Here is a 21,427-nt window from a genome sequence, read left to right as displayed (position 1 = left end):
TCTATATACGATAAAAAAGTCAATGAAGAGTTTCTATATTCACAAATAAATAATTTTGAGACGTCTTTATTTTCATAAGTACAAGTTTTGGCAAAAATGATACACAAGTAAAAACATAGAAAAAAAATTCATAAATAAAGCTACCACTAAAAGTACAAAGTATAAACTCTTAATAATAAATACACTATTATATATATATATACATTATAAATACATATAATATATTAACTACATATCTACAATATAACACTATAATAAAAGAGCATCATATATAATACATTATCGTAATTTATGAATAGGTATTAGACATATATGAATTTAAAATTAAATAAAATTCTTTTGATTTGACAATAAACATATAATAGTTTTTATATTTTTGGGTAATATATATATATATATGTGTGTATATATATATATATATATATATATATATATATATATATATATATATATATATATATATATATATATATATATATATATATATATTTATATGTATATATATATATATATATATATATATATATATATATATATATATATATATATATATATATATATATATATATATATATATATATATATATATAGATAGATATGTATGTAAATATATATGTAAATTTTATCTGTTTTTAGAGACCATAGTATTCAACAACATAAAATGTCTTCGCATTACTTCGTTTAAATCTTCCGTCACTAAAAACGCACAAATATTAAAAAATTGTTCAAAAAAAAAAAAAAAAATCATAAATATAAGTTTATTGACATTTTGTAAATAAAGCAAAAACACAAACAAACATTACCATCTGCGTTGTAGCTGTGCTCACCAGATGTCAAAACGCAGTTTAAAAAGTGCACCATGGCACCGGTAGCAAGTAAAAAATAGTTTGGAGACAAAGCATCAAAGTAAGAAAAGTCAACTGCAAAAGGATTCCTAGGTGTTGGCTGTACATTTAACCTGATAATATCTGAAAGTATATCCCATAAATGAATATCTAAACAAATTTTGGAAAGTTATCCAATTTAATTATTCCAAATATGCATGTTTAAATAAAGTTTAAATAAATCTCGGTCAAAAATTAATGGAAAAATTTACAAATGCATAAATTAGTAAATAAAATTTGTTTTTTTTTTATTGTTTTGAGCTTTGTTATAAATGTCCTGTTCCAACAAAAAATATCTTTATTAAATGTAAATATCCTTTATATTTAATAAAGAGGAATATTTTCGGATAGTTAAATCTTTAATCTAATTAGTAAAACTAAAATTTTATTTTTCTTCGCAGCTTTCTATTAAAAAAATAACTATATATTTCTTTGTTTAAAGATGGTGGCGATTTTGTCACATACTGCATATAAATATTTATAATTTAATAAATCATTTGTAAAAAAAATAAACAACTAAACCTTTTACTAAATTTTTTTGAAGACTTTAAAGTTACCTTTTTGTAAGGCATTTAATGTTTTCTCAGTTAATAAGACATACGTGTTAGTTTTTGTAAAATATTTTATATCATTAGATTGGTAAAACTTTTTATTTGAACTTCTCCTGCTGATGATTAGCAAGTTTATTTCATTATTAGTAAGTCTACCATTGTTAGGGTAACTAATATTTAAATAGAATTATTACTATGAGTTAACTTTAATTTGGGTTGTTACACATTATAAGAAAGTTAATATCAACAATTTAATCACTATGTAGTGATTAAAGTTATCTATGTTATCCCATCTGTAACTATTCTGCAAATTATGTGTGTTCTCCCATTTGAAACTATTCTGCAAATTTAAAAAAACTTGAAATAGCGTTAAAGTTTATCAAAGCTCAGCAACTAAAGATTGAAATAAAAAGTGTTTACTAATTGTCTCAACAAAAAAGGACTGACTATGCAATGTAAAAGTACGAAAGAGAGCACAACGAAAGTACGAAAGAGAGCACAACGAAAGTACGAAAGAGAGCACAACGAAAGTACGAAAGAGAGCACAACAAAAGTACGAAAGAGAGCACAACGAAAGTACGAAAGAGAGCACAACGAAAGTACAAAAGAGAGCACAACGAAAGTACGAAAGAGAGCACAAAGAAAGTACGAAAGAGAGCACAACGAAAGTACGAAAGAGAGCACAAAGAAAGTACGAAAGAGAGCACAACGAAAGTACGAAAGAGAGCACAACGAAAGTACGAAAGAGAGCACAACGAAAGTACAAAAGAGAGCACAACGAAAGTACGAAAGAGAGCACAACGAAAGTACGAAAGAGAGCACAACAAAAGTACGAAAGAGAGCACAACGAAAGTACGAAAGAGAGCACAACGAAAGTACGAAATAAAGCACAACAAAAGTACAAAAAGCACAACAAAAGTACAAAAGCACAAGAAAAAAAAAAAAAGAGTAAAAGCAGCATTGAGAGAGAAGCAGGACAACAAAGTTGTATTAATTAATTACCAGTTTTTGAATCAAGAAATGAATGTATATGTCGTTAAGAAGATCAACAAATCGTGCAACAAGTTACTTCATATCAAGACGGATTATAATAATAATAATAAAAATAACCATTGAAATAATAAATAAAAAATAAAATAGATATATAAAAAAACCTTATACAGGCACTAATCACTCTTCTAACACGAACAATAACTACTTTCCCCTTCTAACACAAACAGTAATCACTTTTCTCCTTTTTTTATTTTTGTTGTTGTTATTTTAAGTGCTCCCAGAAGTCCTTATGGTCTTATAACAGAGCACCGCAGGAGAGCATTTAATAAGAAGTTCACACCTCCTTCTGTACCAATATCATTTGTTGGGCTAAAGCTCTCGTCGAACCTCGGACCTCTGAGTTCTGCGCCAGAACTTTGTTGGAGTGGTTAGAGTTCTGAGCCAGAACTTTAACCACTGCACCACGGCTGCTCTTCTTCTAACACGAACAGTAATCACTTTCCTCTAAACTCTTTTAACACGAATATTTTTAAGACACAGCAGAATCAACAGTGTAGCTGCTGCTTTCTCTTCTGCAATTCATGTAGATAATGAGATTTTAAAAGACACTAAACTGGGCGACATTAGAAAAAAGATTCACCTATGTATGCGTCAGAAAAGATTAAAGGATTGATTTTTGATGAGAAGAGGAATTGAGAGAAATTGGACTTTGGTAAATAAACAAGATGAAGTAACATTAAAATAATATTCAAGTTCCTTCAAGATAATCTTCTATACATTACTAAAAACATAGTCTTGAAGAAAAACCTGCACTAATGATAGCCAAACCTATAGCAGATTGGTTTATCAAACTCAATATAGTTATAAGTTTATTGAAGCAGTTTTCACAGCTGCTAACACTAGAAGATTTGGCAAGACTATAATATAAATAAAGAATCTACTCAATAAAAGGTTAACCTGGATTATATGTATGGTGCATTCAAATGAATGTCCATACATATAATCCAGGTTAACCTTAAATGTCCGTGATGATGGACATCTTATTTAAGATCTGGATGGTTAATCAACCTCCAATAATGAATATAGAAGGTAAACTATTGAAATGTGACTTTACTTCCTGTAATTTAAGAGTTTCCCAAAATAACTATTGGTAAATAACTATTTGAGATGGATAAAGATGTGATTGATGATCTTTCAATGGACCAATTCTATAGAAAGAAAAAAAAAAGATTTTGGCTGTGCATTCAGGTAAAATACAAGTAGATTTTATGAAATTGGAGTATGGTCCTGTAAATCACAGCAGATGGCTGACAATTTCAAATTAACTGTTGAAAATCTGAATTTCAGTTCACAAGCCAATTGTGCGAAACATAGTTTACAAGCTAGTTGTGCTAAACTTTTATAGTTTAAACCTTATTATTGAATGCTTCATTAATTATACTATCCCATATATTGTTTACATATTTATAAGAATGTGAAGTGTTTCATTGAAGATCTTTTATTTTTGGTTAAACTTATACAATAAAATTAATGTTGACTATGAATTTTGTAAAAGTTATAAAATAGATAAAAGAAACTTAGTTAATGCTTACAGTTTATGGGTTAAGCTATTGCAAGCTAAAATATTTACACATGGTTTTATTAACTACTTTAGTTAAATTAGTAAATTTTAAATTTAAACAAACTAAAAGTAATATTATTCCTCATATTGTTAGGAAGTACATTTACTTAATAATTTTACTATATATACATATATATATATATATATATATTATATATATATATATATATATATATATATATATATATATATATATATATATATATATATATACACACATATATATATATATATATACATATATATATATATATATTATAATTTATGCAATATTATATATATATATACATATATATATATATATATATATATATTTATATATATATATATATATATATATATATATATATATATATATATATATATATATATATATATATATATATAATACATATATTACTATTTTTAATACAACTTGAATAAATTACTACTTTATTAAATATTTAAAAATATTAATTTATTAACTTTATTAAATATTAAAAATATAACTAATATTTTGTCAGAATAAAGTAGTTACATAACTATTATAAACATTTGTTTTTTAAGTTATTCATACCACAGTAAGTGGTGTTAAAAATTGCAGACAATACACATAGATCTTTAAAAGTTATGGTTTCAAGTTGTGAGTGTTTTACATTCAAGTTTTCAATTATGCAAGTACTAAATGGGGAAATTTTCTCAATTTGTTTTTTTCTTCTTTGTTTTCATGTTGACAAAATTATTGTTTAATTTGCATCTAAATATTTAATATCTTATTAAACGGGGTGCTTATGAAACAGAAAAATGTTCACTGAGCAAAATATGTTAAACTTACAGGTGACTGATATTATGTTTAAAAAAAAAAAAAAACATATTTAGAATTTAAAAAAATTTTTTTTTTTCTGCCCAGAGAATTTCTGCAAAATTTATTTAAAAAAAAGAAGAGTGTAATTTATTATTTTTAACTACCTTTGTGATACCAATTAGAAATAGATTTAAGTTTTAGAGGGCTGTCTTTAACTTCATCTAAGTCTTGGTAAGTTCGAATATCAGTAAATGACACAATTCGATGATGGTTTGAACGAATCTAAATGATAAAAATGTAAATAAAAATTTTAATCATTATAAAAAATAATAATTTGTTTTTGAAATGTAAGAACTCACCCATACATAAGGACTTTTGTACCGAGAATAAGCACCAATCAAAAACAATGTGGAGCTTGACTCCTGAAAAAGATTTCAACAATGTACAAAATAAGTTTTTACCTTTAAAAATATTTAAAAGTAATACCATTTGTAAATATAAGTTAAGTAGAGATGAATATAATTAACTTTTAATTGTCATTGCAGAATTATTAATTACAGAAAATAAAAATAAAACATTTACAGCATAGTCAATAAAAAAAAAAATTGCATACTAAACCTCACTTTATATATCACTATAAACAAACACATTACATCAGAGTAACTTACGCTGGCAGCTTCTGACTCTGAAGGACTAGCTGGAAGCAATCCCAAACCAGAAAATGTAAGACCACTTAACCTAAAATCAATATAAATTAATACTAAAAATTACAGCATTAAAAAAAAATCTTTTTTAAAATATCTAAGGTTCAGTTTAGACAGGTAAAGACTGCAAATTTTTGTCCTTCAGACAGACTGCAAAAATTTTTGCATTCTTTTTTTTTTTTTCCTTTTCTTTTTTTACAAATGTTAATGTCAATTTTTAATGGCTTGCTTATAGTTAGCATTAAAAGATTTTTTTTTTATATTTCTTAAAACTGATCGAGCGAGTAAACATTAAATTTCAATTTACTCTTTAAATTTTTTTTTTAATTTTTGAATATTATATTTTTGTATTGAATAGCTTTTAGAATATATTACATGAGGACATGTTTCTAAGATACCCATTTGTGGATTGATCTCATTCTTATTATTTTATGCTAAACCTTTTAACTAACATTTTCAAAACATAGTTTACTTAAATTTTTTTTCAAAGCTTTTGTTTTTTAATCACATTTGAATAAACTTGCATATTGCATAAGATATTGATACCGTTCTTTGTGGCACATTTTGCCAGCACTTCATCCGTAGTTTTGCATTTAAAAAATCTATCTACTTTCAATTAAACTTGATATTTCATTCACTTTAGGATTTTTAATAACTATAATGATAGTTCTTAATGAAGGAGATCAGACATTTCCTTTGTGTCAAATGAAGGAGATCAGACATTTAGCTTTGTGTCAAATGAAGGAGATCAGACATTTCACTTTGCCAAATTATTTTGCAAAATTATATAGCTATACTATATATAGCTTTGTGCATGTTATTTTTTGATTGACTTGTTTCTCACAGGTCATATAACACACTGATATAAAAAATCAACTAAAACCAGAAGAGCTATATTTTTTTATTTATTATTTTTATCTTTCATTTACAAACTTCAAACAAAAAAAGATGTTGTTATTGTTGCTTTGAAAATTAAATTAAATCATTTTGGCAATTAATATAAAAGATTTCAGATTTAAAGGATTTTTTAGCAAATTTTAAAAACCATGAAACGCAAATTTATTCTAACCCACAACCAAAATTAAAGTTTTTAAGCAAGTAAATAATAACAACGCACAATTTTCAAATAGAGATGTTTTCTATTTTTCTATTTAATATGCAATTGAAAAACAAAACCAGTACATTAAAATTTTTGAAATATTCAAATAGTTAACAATCTAGTAACTATGGTTTCAACATTTATCAAGAAAAAGCATATATGTGTAATACTTTAATTAATTTAATATTAGTATATTATTATAATATTTATCAAGGTTGCCTCTCTTTATTATGCCCACCATATTATTACTCCTGATTCCATTCTCTACATCTAAAAATTTCTTTTTTATGGAATATTGTTGTCATATTTGGACTGGTTCTTCTAATTAGATTTTCACTTTTTTAGACAAGGTCCAAAAATGCATTGCAAATATTTTTGGACCTGTTTTAGCTACCAAGTATGAGCCTGTATCCTATCATTGTAAATTTGCATCTCTTTCTCTTTTTGAATTTGTTTAAAAAAAAAATTTAAAAAGCAAATTTACAATCAAAAAAATAAAAATTTTTACACAACTTTTACACAGGTCCAAAGAAAAAAACTTTTTTTTTGTTGTATGGGATATTTAAACTGATTTTTATGTATTTTTTAATGCTAATTTCAAATCTAAACTTTGTTTTTGTCAACAAGCTCTAGTTTTTTTGCAATTTCCGATTTTTAATTTTTTAAAAAATAAGGCTTTTATCACGGCTGTTTCAAAGTAAGCTATATGGCTTCTTGTTTTTTTGAAAATCATCACTTAAAGAATGTTACTAAAACTTTTACGACTTTTGAAATACTAGAGATAATTTTGTTCTGTAAAAAGATTAATAACATCAATACAATTTTGTATCTTATGACATTTAGGAAATTAATCAAAACCTTCTTTGATTTTTAAATAAAAGGGGCAAATGATGAACATAGCTAAATTTCTATAACTTGTTACTTTTTATCAAAACAAAATATGAAAAAACATCTTTTAGATATTTATTATCAAATATAAACATTGTTAGACTATTATACTAAAAAAAGTTTACTTAAACTAAATGTGATATAAAACAGGGATTATTAAAGATCAGACATCAAAATCTCAAAAATAATATTAGAGAAAATGTTTTAATGTTTTATGTAATCGCTTTAAAAACGTAAACACAAATTTAAACAAAAAACTAGAGAAATTTGCAAAACATGACAAGTTTGAAAACATTGCCTGACATAGCTAGAAGAACATAAATTATTTTTATGACTTTAATATGCATAAAAGGTTGAAATTTTAATAACTTTTGTCAACCATCAAAAATATTACATTTGGCATTTAAAACGAACAACTTTTATAATATAAATGACTTTTTGTAAAAGAAACACATAGATGACATACGATTAATCAGAAAAATTAAACATTTATTGATAAGTGTTCTAAGTTTCAGCAGTCCAGCATAAAGATAAGTCAGGCAATCTTAATTATCAAGAGGTTTTTTGTAAATATCGCAAAAAACAGAAAAGTGATCACAAATCTTTGAAAATATTTACTTATATTTATTTTTATTCCATTTAATGTAATTATTATTTAACAAGGAAAGATAGATCTTTTATATTTTTTTATTTGAAGATGAAAGCGTTTATAGAAAAAAAATACTTTTATTTTAAAGTTAGTGAATTTTTATACTTTTTATACAGAAATACCTTTTTTTTAGATAAACTTGTGATGTCAAGCTCATTCTTATACTGAGTGAAACAGCCGTGTTATAGGTATTTTTATCAAATAGTGATAGAAAAAGTAATATTTTTTTTAAGATAAAATATATAATATGATGACTTCTTCAAATTGACATAGGTGTAAATATAACTCTAACTCATTCTGTTATATGTGTGGCTACTATAAACTTTGTCAGACTAAAACGAAATATTACTAATTTTATAAAACTAGCATATAAATCATATTTCAATATTAAAGTTGGTGACTAAGATAAAAAAGTGGGCACCACGTACTGTGTACTATATTTTCAAAGAGATTCTTCAAGATTGGACGAAAGGAAAAAAGAGAAAACTTACATGTTTGAAGTCCCCATGGTGTGGAGAGAACCACTAAACCATGTTGACAACTGCTATTTTTGTCTTGTCAATACCTCTGGCATTGGAACAATAAAGCAGCAAAAATTTGCTGGCAGCAGAACTATAAGCCTCTCGATTAAAGGAAAAGAACCTTCTTGACAGCTTTTCAAAAGTTTCCTACTTTAGAACAAGAGAGGAAACATTTGTTTAATTTTTTCAGAAGTCCATTCATTTGCTTTCTGTAATGATATTTCAAATCTCCTATTACAGTCAGGTAATTCTGTATATAATCCAACAGAATGGAGACTGTTTATCGATGGCTTAAAGCAAAGCCTCAAATGTGTCCTTTTAAACAATGGTAATATTTTTGGTTCTGCACCAATCGGCCAATCGACCAAATGCGCCAATCTGTTTACTTGCAAGAGAATTATGATGATATTAAAGCTTATTTATTTTTATTATTATATTTATGTAGATTTAAAAAGGGTTAATAAAACCCCTTTTTCTCATAAAGCATATCAATTATTTATTCAGGTATTTTTTATTTTATTTTAAATTAAAAAAAAATTAAATCATTTAAACTATACCCTAGCATTTATAAATGAATTCAAATCTGCTTTAGAGAAATACCTTGAACATTTAGTCAATTACCTAAACTTGGAAAAATAAAGAATTGTTTATTGCAAAAAGTCTGTAGCTTGCCATAAAAATCTGACGTCACATTTGAATTCAGCGTATGAAGATTAAATAAGAGCAAGTGTTAATGCATTAAATTTTTTGTTGAGCTGTGTTATATATTATAAAAAAGCCTTTATATATTGTATTAAAAACTATTATATATTATATAAAATTTTTGATTAAATTTCTTAAAAAAAAATTTAGTTAAAAAAACAAAATTGTTTTACAAAGGTCATTCCCAGGCCATTTCAAACACAAACAACTCACATATGGTTGCAGCCATATGTAAACCTTAATCAGTTAAATTAGTTTATCAACCAAACATAAGGATGCAAGAAGTGAAATGAAGTTGTTTAATTGTCTTGAGACTCAATTATAATTTTATTTTTTCTTTATAATGTTTATAATTAATATTTTTAAGAGATTATAAATCTATATCTTAGAGATAGGAGTCTATCTATTAATAGCCATAGTACTTAAACCACTCAATGCAAACAAAAAATATTGGTATCTAAGTTTAGCATTCAGTAAGTATAAGATGTAAATTGTGATAAATATGAATCCAAAAGGTTTTTCAAAACATTAAAAAAAATATTTTTAGGGAGACAAATTTTTTAAAAATAAATAGAATGCACAAACCAAAACAAATTTGAAAATGTCTGGAAGATGATAGAAAAGATAAAAATTTTGCTTTATCAATAACAATAATAGTTGTACAAGTGAAAAAAAAACAAAGAAGCTCAAGTGTTATAAAATAAAATAATCATACACTATTCATTTTTGAGGAAAACTTCGAATTTATGCAGTGTTCTTTATGATGGATCAAGTATCAAAGCTAAAAATTAAGGTCTAAGCTCTATTCAAAGTTTAGTTATTTTAAAAAGGCAAAGTAGAAATGAGATTCCAGTCAACAATCAGTCATTTAAAAATTTAAAATGCCTTGCTAAATTATATATACATATATATATATATATATATATATATATATATATATATATATATATATATATATATATATATATAACTCCTAATTGGTCGTCAGAAAGTTTTTCCGTATTTTGTTGACAAAAAAAAAAATTATAATGCAAGACCGGAATTTTTTTTTAATTACTTGATAGACTGCATGCCCCAACCAAACCCTCAGTCGATGTAGCAGCACTCCCTTGCAAGTCAGGCTATAAGATAGTCAATGTAGCAACACTCCGCGCATGATTTACAGTAAAAAAAATAAAAATAAAAACATTTTATTAAAAAAAATAAAAATAAAAACATTGTTTATATTTTTAAAAATATTCATGTTTTTAAAAAACATTCTGGTCAATCAAATTTGCATTTTTGCAGTTTTTTTGAAACACAATTAATTTGTAATTAAATTAATGGTATTAACTTTCTGACAACACGGAAATGTTGGACGAAAGTCAAAAGTAATTAAAAGTGACGTATTTGTTGGCAAAAGAATCATTTTTTACTTTCCGTACCCAAATGCAACAATTTATAAAACTATATATATATATACACACATACATATTAACTATATATATGCATACATATTAACTATATATACTATATATATATAAATATATATATATATATATATATAATATATATATATATATGTATATATATATTATATATATATATATATATATATATATATATATATATATATATATATATATATAAACAATATAAAAATCGCTTATCTTGTTTCTATGTTTTATGGTAATTAAAACATAGAAACGTCTGTTGTTTCAAAAAGGTGAAACATTTCAAAAAATTTGATTTGGAAACACCTAAAATATTGCATATTTATGGCAATTTGTTATTAGACATATTTTCAAAAAATTTGATATTTTTTTAGAAGAGTATTCCAAAAATTAATGACATAAGGCACAACCAACCATACAAATATATTCCACAATGATTGGTCATCAATCGCCATGGCACATATTTGTATGGTTCAATCGCTCATTATATAAAAAATAAAACCAAGGATTTTTTCTTTAAAGAATTTTGTTCTTTTGTAAATGGTAACATTTAGAACTAAGTTCTATTTACATGCAACTTTAAAATGTGATTAAAATCTGCTGTAACCAATAGTTCTAAAATACTGTTCACTGTTGAACAACAGAACACAGTAGGACAAAATAGTGTTTTTTTATGTCAATTTTTGTTTTTAATTAGATTTGCTATATTTAAGATATAAAATCCATGAATAAAGTAGTAAATATAAAATGCTTTGAAACACTTTGAAAAAGTTGTCAAATTTTTGTGTCCAAAACTACAGTACTGGTCATAAGTTTAGAACCACCCCATTTTTTTTAGTTTTTTGCAGATTATAAAGCCATAACCCCAGTGCATCAAAATAATATATTACTGAAACATGTAAAATATATTGTTATAACATTTTAGTACCCAAATGAGTATTAAAATATTAATAATGAGTAGGTCCACCTTTATTTTTAATTACTTCAGCCAACCGGGCTGGCATATTGTCAACAAGCTTCTTGCAATCAACAGCAGTAATACTAGTCCAAGCGGCAGAAATAAAGTCCCAAAGTTCATGTTTATTACTAGCACGTTTGCCTGCACAGTGGCGATCAATTTCATCTCACAAATTTTCTATGGGGTTCAAATCCGGTGACTGGGGTGGCCAGTGCAAGACTTGAACACCATTAGCAGCTAGAAAATCTTTAGCCACTTTGGACGTGTGCTTAGGATCATTGTCTTGCTGAAAGATCCATGGAAAAGTTGCAGGAAACAATGCTGTTGTTAAAGGTAGCAAATGCTTTTGCAAAATATCTCTATACATGGCACCATTCATGATTCCTTCCACCTGATGCAACTGGCCCAGCCTAAAAGATGACATACAACCCCACACCATGATGTTACCACCACCATGCTTTACAGTTCCCTGCAAACATTCCGGTTTATATGATTCATTTTGACAACGCCAAACGAAAATACATCGAGAATCAATACCAGCTAAATTAAATTTGGACTCATCAGACCACAACACCGTTTGCCAATCAGTAACACTAAAATGCAAAAATTCGTGTGCAAATTCGAGACGCTTCTGCTGATAATTTTGGAGATAATAGGCTTTTTAATAGCAACACGACCATTCAAACCTTGTTTATTCAAACCACGACGAACAGATTTTGGAGATATTAAAGGTTCACCAACATCATGCCACTGTCGAGACAAAATTTTGGAAGAAAGGCGACGATTTGTTAGGGCCAGGCGTTTTAAGGTTCTATCTTGACGTAAAGTTGACATTCTAGGATGGCCACATCTGGGTTTGTCCGTGAATGTATTTGATTCCAAATGTTTCTTATATGCATTTTGTACAGCATGGCGACTTTTTTTCAATTTTTTGGCTATATCATTTAGGCTTAAGCCACTAATTTCCTTCAAAGCCACCACCTGGGCCTGAACAGTTGAATCAAGGCTTTTAGCTTTGCCCATTTCAGAAAATATTTTCACTTAAACTCTAAAATAAAAACGAAAATAACATTAAATACATTATCTAACTAGTGTACACATTCCAAAAAGTAGCATAAGTAACAACTGAATTAACCAAAACATTGATACCAATACATCATAAATTTACCAAAATATGTTAAAATGTTCTAAAATTGGCTATAATATTAAAGAACTCATGAAAATCAATATTTATATTTGGTTTAATACACAATTATTCATGAATATCAATAGATTCGTACCTTGTCAAATTATTATATGCATTGTTATGCTTATAGTGTTAACCTCACCATACTTATGCCGCAAAATGATGAAAAAAACAGGTGGTTCTAAACTTATGACCAGTACTGTACATAAAATTTAATATTGTAAAATTCAATATCTGAATGAGACAAATTCAATTATAGATTAAAATAATAACACAGTTTACCTCATAAAAAAAGTGTAGCAAAATCTCTAAAGGTTTTTGACAAATAGGATCCTTATACTTCTTGGATCAATACAAAACTGAAATAGTTGATACATTTATCACCTATTTCAGTTATGGTATTGCAAAGTAGTATTTAGTTTTAGCATTATAAACATTCAATGTTATTAAATTTTGAATTAAAATTGAATGTTTATTATATTGGTTTCACAAAACTTAAACATCTTATCTACATCTAAATTCTATCCTTTTTAAATTAGCTACTTTTTTAAATTAGCTTATTTAAATTAGCTACTGTCCTTTTTAAATTAGCTACTTTTTTAAATTAGCTTGTGCAGTTTCTCGTTTTACTGATAGCAATGCAATCAAAGATAGCAATGCAATCAAAGATAGCAATGCAATCAAAACCAGACTTTCCACAGGCTTGTAATAAAGAAAACCCACTCAGTGTCAGTATAATATATTATAGTCTTCTTTATGATGGCAAAACTTAATAAGGTTTTTAATAATTTTATTTTATAAATGCTCCAAAATAGCATTTTAATTAGATTTTTTTTTCTGTGGTTATTGAGGTGCTCCTAGAAGTCCTTACAGTCTTATCGCAGAACACTGCGGAAGAGCATTTAACAAGAAAGTTTATGCCTGCTTTTTTATCGATGTCACTTTATTAGACTAGAACTTGAATTAAACCTCAGACCTCTTGGCTTTAAGCCAGAACTCTAACTACTGTGCCATGGCTGCACAAATTAAAATAATAAAATAATGCTATTGTGCTTGTGACTTACAAATTTCTTTATTAGTTTTTAATTTTTTATTAAAATTGAGTTGTTAGGATGAAGATGAAATTCCTTTAAAAAGAAGAAAGGAATAATTATTGCAGACACTTATAAAAGAAATGTAATTAAGAAGGCTAAAGTGACAGGAAAAGAAAATATAAAATGGAAAATCAATATCAGCCAAGAAACCCAGGCCTAATGTTTGCAGGTTTTATCAATAAATATTTATTCATTGCTAAAATATTTCATTGAAGTTCACCTTAGAAAGCCTTTGACAATACTCTTGTATGATGTGTCTTTTGCATAAAACGAATTGGCCTAGGACAATGCATAACACTTGTAGGCATTTATGACCATTCTATATTGATTATGTGTCATAAAGTTTTGCATTCATAATTTTCGAACAAAAGTAGGTTACCTTAAGACTAATTACAACTACATATATAAAGCCATGCTACCAATAAGTGGTCTAATTTTCTAATTAATTCATAAGCCTCGAAATCTAGCTTATGTGTTTTTAAACTTACATATAAAAACTTATACAGGCTTTATTTTTTTAATTTCAGTTGCAAGGAAAACTGTTTGAAAGAATTACATGGTGAAAATATTTACCGAGCTACATGATATGGAAACCAAATTCAACTTACAATCATTAATGATTATATAAAAAAGAAAGCCTAATAATTAAAAACTTATTTTTTTATTACAAAAAACTGATCAACTTACATCATAAACAAAATATCATATTATTAATAGCAATAAAATATATAAATATTACCGTTGCTGCGTACTTCTTGACATAATCAATGAGTCACTAAATTAAAATAAAAGTTTTAATAATAAAGATATTGAGATGATGAGTCCTAACATTTTCCTCTAGCACCTATCTGAAAAATCTTTTAGGATTTTAGTTGCGAAGCTATGAGATTCAGCAGCATATAAAAAAATCACTACTTGCTCACAAAGTGTCTTTCCTCTTTTGACCTTTCTTTTGACTTTTCTTGACCTTTTTTCTTTCCTTATTGTCAGCAAGTAGTGATTTGTATATATATATTCTGGAACTACATATATTCCAAACCTAAAGATCTAGAACTGTTGTTCCTGGATCTTCTTAAGATCTAGAACTATTGTTTCTTATCAGATTATGAGTTTTATGGTACAAAAAAAAAAGTGCAACCCTAGCTTTTATACTTTTTTATTGCTACAAAATTTAAACTAATTCAAGGAGAATTCAAGACTTCACAATTTTATAAATTACTCTATTACTTATTTATTATTATAGCAATTAATTTTGGTGAACAAATTTTCAACAAAATTATGTCAAATTCAAATTCATCATTATCATTATTCTACTAAAGTTTTTTTGTTATTATAATAACTGGTCTAATAGCAAATGAGAAACTTGTCAGCTGGAGGAGGTCACATACCAGAGATCTAAACAACTTACCAAAGTCTTGGTAGAGGTTTTTCATTGAAGCTTCCATTTTCTTCTTCTTCAGAACCTTCTTCAGTCACAGTTTCTTGATAAAAACGTTTTTCAACAGGATGTAAAGGCTTAATCAATTAATAAATAATATTAGTAATATTGTCGAGGATATAAATTAAAAAAAATAAATTTAAAAATTAGCAAAATTTATATTATCTAACAAATAGATATAAAAAAAGTGTAAAGAGAAAAACTGTGATAACTATTTCATAATAATGACGTGAATTAATGACGTGAATTAATTGCAAACTTATTTTTTGAAATGAGACCACTGCATTTCCTGTTTGCAGCTTTCAAAATCTAAAGAAGTTAGGTTTTGGATACTTAAGTGACTGCAGACCAACAAAGTGACATTTGTGATCCTGAAAATTATTAAGGTCAGCATTGTGCAAATCCTCATACTGTGAAACTATATTATAACTCATACTTGGCAAAAAATTTTTATAAAAGCAGAGATACTGAGTTCCAGAGTCCCCATTTTTGCCAGAGTACAGTGTCTCGGGAGTCCATTAAGGTTTTGGGAATCCTGACTTTTTTTTTTATTAATATTTAATATTGTTTGATTTTATACTAATAAAGTTTTTAAAATATACTGTCAAAGTAAAATTAGTTTGATAAGCAAATAGTCCTAACTTATGTAGAAATAAAATTTTATAATTATATTTAATTTTTCGAAACTTTTCTTTTTGCCACTCTTTTACTGGACAAACTTGAAAGAATAAGTGTACGCTTAGGTGAGCACCAATTATCTAAGGTAATTACAAAAAACTTTGGAACATTTGTATAACAAATTTTCTTTATATTCAGTTGTATTGACAATTAAACATTATTTTTCAAAAAACTTAATTAAAGTACCTTGGTTGCTTAAAAAATAAAAAAACAGAAGGGTCTTGTTGAACTTTGTTTAATTACATTTTAATTACTATAGACTGTAAAATTTTATGCCATTAAAAATGGGCCACTCTTTGTACACTCACTTTCACTTATTGTTTGCACTTAAAATACTGTAAAATCATAGTAAAAATGCTTGTTGAACTTCCAACAAACATTTGGTGGTATGCTAATAATAATGAAACAACTTAAAGCTAAAGCTGGAATTATCTCAAAAGTTTTTTACTTTGTTATAGTTAATTGATAGTGTAAGCTCTACTCACAAAAGTTACAACTAATTGTCAAAAGTTGTAAGGTAAAAAAATAGTAATTTGTAATTTTTGTTGACATAATTTTATTGATGGAATTACTGGTGGATAACACATGGAGATTTACTGATAATTCAAACATTATTATATTTATAGGATATATTTTATTTTATCATTAAAGAAATGACATTATATATTACATCATCATTGCCAAAAACAATTTGGATTATTTTTGTTGGTAAAAACAACTGTTATCTATTTATTCAATTTATATTAGAAATATAAATTGACTTTCTGAGAGAAAATTAATGAAAAAACAAATAGGCAAGGCTAAAGAACACTCATTGACTAATGATTTTTTTTTGCCATATTAAATCATTTATACATAAGTACTACCTTCCCACATTTTAACCCATTAGTTAAAAAGTGGGATGGATGTACCCATATATGAATGAAATATAAATATGTATAAATAAAATTTGGCCTTGCCTATACTAAAACCATCATTTCTATAGTATGACACAACTAAACTCACTATAGTTTATATACTTGCATATAGATAGTGTTAATCAAGACTTCTCAGGAGAGGTATATAACATTTTATATAATATTATAATAATATAAAATTAGAGCATTTAAAAATTGTGCTAGATAAACAAATGTAAACTTAAACTAAAAATAAACAAACCATAAACTTAAAAGAGAAATAAAAAATTAAAAAATTAAAAAAAAAATTAAATTAAAAAAATAAAAATCATAACAAATGATAAAATAAATGAAAAAGTGTTTCTCTTCATGGAATTTAGAATTAAAAAGATCAAAGTTTTAAAGTTATTTAATCTGAGCTTAATTACTTAATTTTTTAAAAATTTGATATTTTCTAATTTCTAATAAAAAAATAAAAAATTAAAAAAAAAAATTATTCATAATAATGCTAAACTATCAGTCCCGCCTCTCAAATATAACATTAAATCAACCTAAGTGCTACACTAACGTAATAATATAAATCATTAACTTTAAATTATTAATTGAGACACTTTTAAATTAAAAAAAAAAAAAGTTTGAACTATTATTGAGACGCTTCTTGATTAAAAAATATATCAATTTTATATTTTTATTTTTACTGGTGTATCAATTAATTGTTTTACCATACTTAAGATTTTATTTCTCTTTTCAGCTTTAGGTTTATTTATTTTTAATTTTCTCTCCAGTTTAGTTTGGTTTTATCAGCGCATTTTTAAAACACAAAAAATTATCAAAACATGCAAAGTGCCAGGACCAAGTTGTCAAAGCAAAATATTGTATGCGTGGTAACATATGACACACCTCACCTGAGAAGGCTTGACTAATCATAATTATTTCAGATAGATGTTTGAAACAAATCTTTTCTTTATTTTATGGATCTCATTATACTAATGTTAATGCAACTAATAATTTATTGCTAATTATAAAAGACACAAAAAATAACACAACACAAAACATTCAAATATATATAAAAAAAGCTAAAAAAAGTAGCTCCACATAGAAAAACAATATTAACAATCTACATGTTTAAGAGTAAATAGTATGGAAATAAAAATAATCTATAAAATTAATAAAATACTAAATTTCAAAATATTAAAATGATACCACTTGCTCATTTTGCACTTTAACAAGTAACTCTTCTTTTCCTCGTAAATACATAGAAAAGTATCTAAAACCCTTTACAAAAAAATAATTAATAATTAAAAGAACATTAATACCCAGTTATATATATATATATATATATATATATATATATATATATATATATATATATATATATATATATACATATATATATATATATATATATATATATATACATATATATATATATATATATATATATATATATATATATATATATATATATATAATTGATTTTTTGACGAGATTAAAAAAATAACTACATGATTTTTACTACTAAAAGTTTTCTTTTACTACTAAAAGTAAATGATTTTTACTACTAAAAGTAAACTTTTAGTAGTAAAAATCATGTAGTTATTTTTTTAATCTCGTCAAAAAATCAATTATATAGCTCTGATATCATTCATCGAGCACTCTTGCTGAATATATGCTCACAGCAAAATAAAACTTTTGCTTAAAAGATTTTCTCAGCCTGTTGCTGAGAAAATCTTTTAAGCAAACTACTATTTTTTCACAATAACCACAACCAATTAGTTTGAATTGAAGCAGGTGGTGAGACAAAATTAAATGCGTTGTGGAAATCCAAGAGAATCAACAAGGAAGCATATCCACCACTAAACGCTTCAGTAGTAGTATCAAGCATCTCTAGAAGATTAGTTGCACATGATTTTAATTATACAAATCCATTTGTTGAGGCAACAAGATATTGTACAAGCGGAGATGATTACCCATATATCAAGTACAATTTTCTCCATTAATTTGCCTATTGCAGAGGTCAAAAAGATTGGTCTATAATTACCTAGATCTGTTTGTAAATCTTTTTTAAAAATTGGTATGATGTTTGCCTACTGCTAAACATAAAAAACTAGGACTGACTCAAATGAATTTATAAACACAAGCAAAAGTACAAAACACAAATGGATGAATACCATTAAAAATATGTCCAGAATAAAATAGCCTTTTCGATTGTAGTGGCCTTCTTGGCCTTGGAGAGGTGAATAACATTTTATTATTACTATATATATATATATATATATATATATATATATATATATATATATATATATATATATATATATATATATATATATATATATATATATATATATATATATATATATATATATATATATATATATATATGTATATATATATATATATATATATATATATATATATATATATATATATATATATATATATATATATATATATATATGTATATATATATATATATATATATATATATATATATATGTATATATATATGTATATATATATATATATATGTATATATATATATATATATATATATATATATATAAATATATATATGTATATATATATATTTATATAAATGTATAGATCTATAGTTTGTTGTCTTTGGGATGAGCGGAAGGAAAAAAGTGATTCTTACGCCAACACATACGTCACTTTTAATTACTTTTGACTTTCGTCCAACATTTGCGTGTTGGACAAAAGTAAAAACCATTAATTTAATTACAAATAAATCGTTTTTTAAAAAAACCAAATTTAATTGACCAGAATGTTTTAAAAACATTCTGAATGTTTTTAACAATATAAACAATGTTTTTATTTTTATTTTTTTTAATAAAATGTTTTTATTTTTATTTTTTTTACTGTAAATCATGCGAGGAGTGTTGCTACATCGACTATTTTATAGCCTGACTCGCAAGGGAGTGCTGCTACATCGACTGACAAATAGCCTGACCCACAAGGGAGTGCTGCTACATCTACTATCTTTTAGCCTGACCCGCAAGGGAGTGTTGCTACATCAACTGAGGGTTTGGTTGGGGCAGGCAGTCTATCAATTATTAAAAAAAAATAATTCCGGTCTTGCATTTTAATTTTTACTTTTAGTCAACAGAATATGGAAAAAACTTTCGGACAACATCTACGGGTTGTAAATATATATATATATATATATATATATATATATATATATATATATATATATTATATATATATATATATATATATATATATGTATGTATGTATGTATATATATTTCTATGCTTTGTTGGCTTTGAGTAATCGGAAAGTTAAAAAAAATCTTTTGACAAAGAAACAAATCACTTTAATTATTTTTGATTTTCATCCTGCGTTGAGTTATAGGCAAAAACATAAAATAATTGAGAAAAACGAATTCAATTTAATTGTTTCATAAAAAAATTTATAGAAAAAAAAGTTTATGTGTTTTTTTTTATTATTGATTGAAAATTTATTATTTTATTTCCTTTACTTTTGTCTAATTGACTTATTTAGGGATTGTCACAGCCAAGGATGCGGAGTCCCAATCTAAAATAAGAAAAAAATTCATGAGATCGAATGATTTGGAACTTATTCTTTTTAAGCTTGGAGTCCTGGGGTCCTTGCCTCCATTATACATAAAGACTCCGGGTCCAAAATTTGATCGTTTCTCTAACCTAAAAGTATTAAATTTTTTGCCAAAAGTACTTCATAAGCTTCTTTAGAATTTTTAAGTTCCTAAAAACCAAAAACTAGGAAAAAATAAACTTGTAATAATGTCGCTTTAAAAAATGTAGTTTAAAAGATCTGTTAACGTTTTAACAAAGAGAAAACTTAAATTTATTTTAAACAAATTTAATTTGATAACTAAAAAAAATTAATCATTAAACTAAAAAATATTAAACAGTTAACTATTTCATAATCTTTCATAAAACAAGGTTACTTTCATGAGTACTATTCTTAAAAATATTTAGCAAAAACTTTATGTTTCACAATTTATTTTGTCCTGCAACAAAATAGTATGTACTTTAATTCTTCAATTTTTTGCAACTAGTTTGTGCTAATAAACTGCTGGTTAGTCAGTGCAAATGTTCAATGTTTCAGCAAACCCTCTGTTCCGATTAACCCCGGTCTCCCCTAGTTGCTTAAGGCTGACTTCAGACAAAGAGTAGCAGTCAAAATGTTATTGATTTTACCAACTAATATATAGATTAACCGTTAGATATTGTTTACTACTAAATTTATTTAACATAAAATAACAAAATATAAAAGTACCTTAATGCAGCCAATTTTAAACATGTTATTAGTTAATTCTTGAAACTTCTTTCTATCATAT

At 25.6% G+C, this 21,427-nt stretch overlaps 1 protein-coding gene across 1 annotated transcript in view; it reads right to left on the bottom strand.

The window, feature by feature from the left end:
• Window positions 1–570: 570 nt before the first annotated feature.
• Window positions 571–21,427, bottom strand: part of LOC105843959 (uncharacterized) — a 22,019-nt gene continuing 1,162 nt past the window's right edge. Inside the window, exons 2-10 of the mRNA XM_065788715.1 lie at window positions 21,367–21,427; window positions 18,283–18,354; window positions 15,476–15,582; window positions 14,807–14,842; window positions 5,502–5,571; window positions 5,193–5,255; window positions 4,998–5,115; window positions 804–995; window positions 571–696 (exon numbers count right to left, since the gene is read on the bottom strand). The exon at window positions 21,367–21,427 is cut by the window's right edge and continues 42 nt beyond it. Coding sequence (XP_065644787.1) covers window positions 623–696; window positions 804–995; window positions 4,998–5,115; window positions 5,193–5,255; window positions 5,502–5,571; window positions 14,807–14,842; window positions 15,476–15,582; window positions 18,283–18,354; window positions 21,367–21,427 — 793 coding nt within the window. The 3' untranslated portion in view covers window positions 571–622. The remainder of the gene's footprint in view (window positions 697–803; window positions 996–4,997; window positions 5,116–5,192; window positions 5,256–5,501; window positions 5,572–14,806; window positions 14,843–15,475; window positions 15,583–18,282; window positions 18,355–21,366) is intronic.

This window comes from Hydra vulgaris, chromosome 01, assembly GCF_038396675.1.
Source record: "Hydra vulgaris chromosome 01, alternate assembly HydraT2T_AEP".
NCBI classification, from domain to species: domain Eukaryota; kingdom Metazoa; phylum Cnidaria; class Hydrozoa; order Anthoathecata; family Hydridae; genus Hydra; species Hydra vulgaris.
The sequence above is the reverse complement of the archived record's forward strand: the minus strand, read 5'-3'. Positions and strand labels throughout refer to the sequence as shown.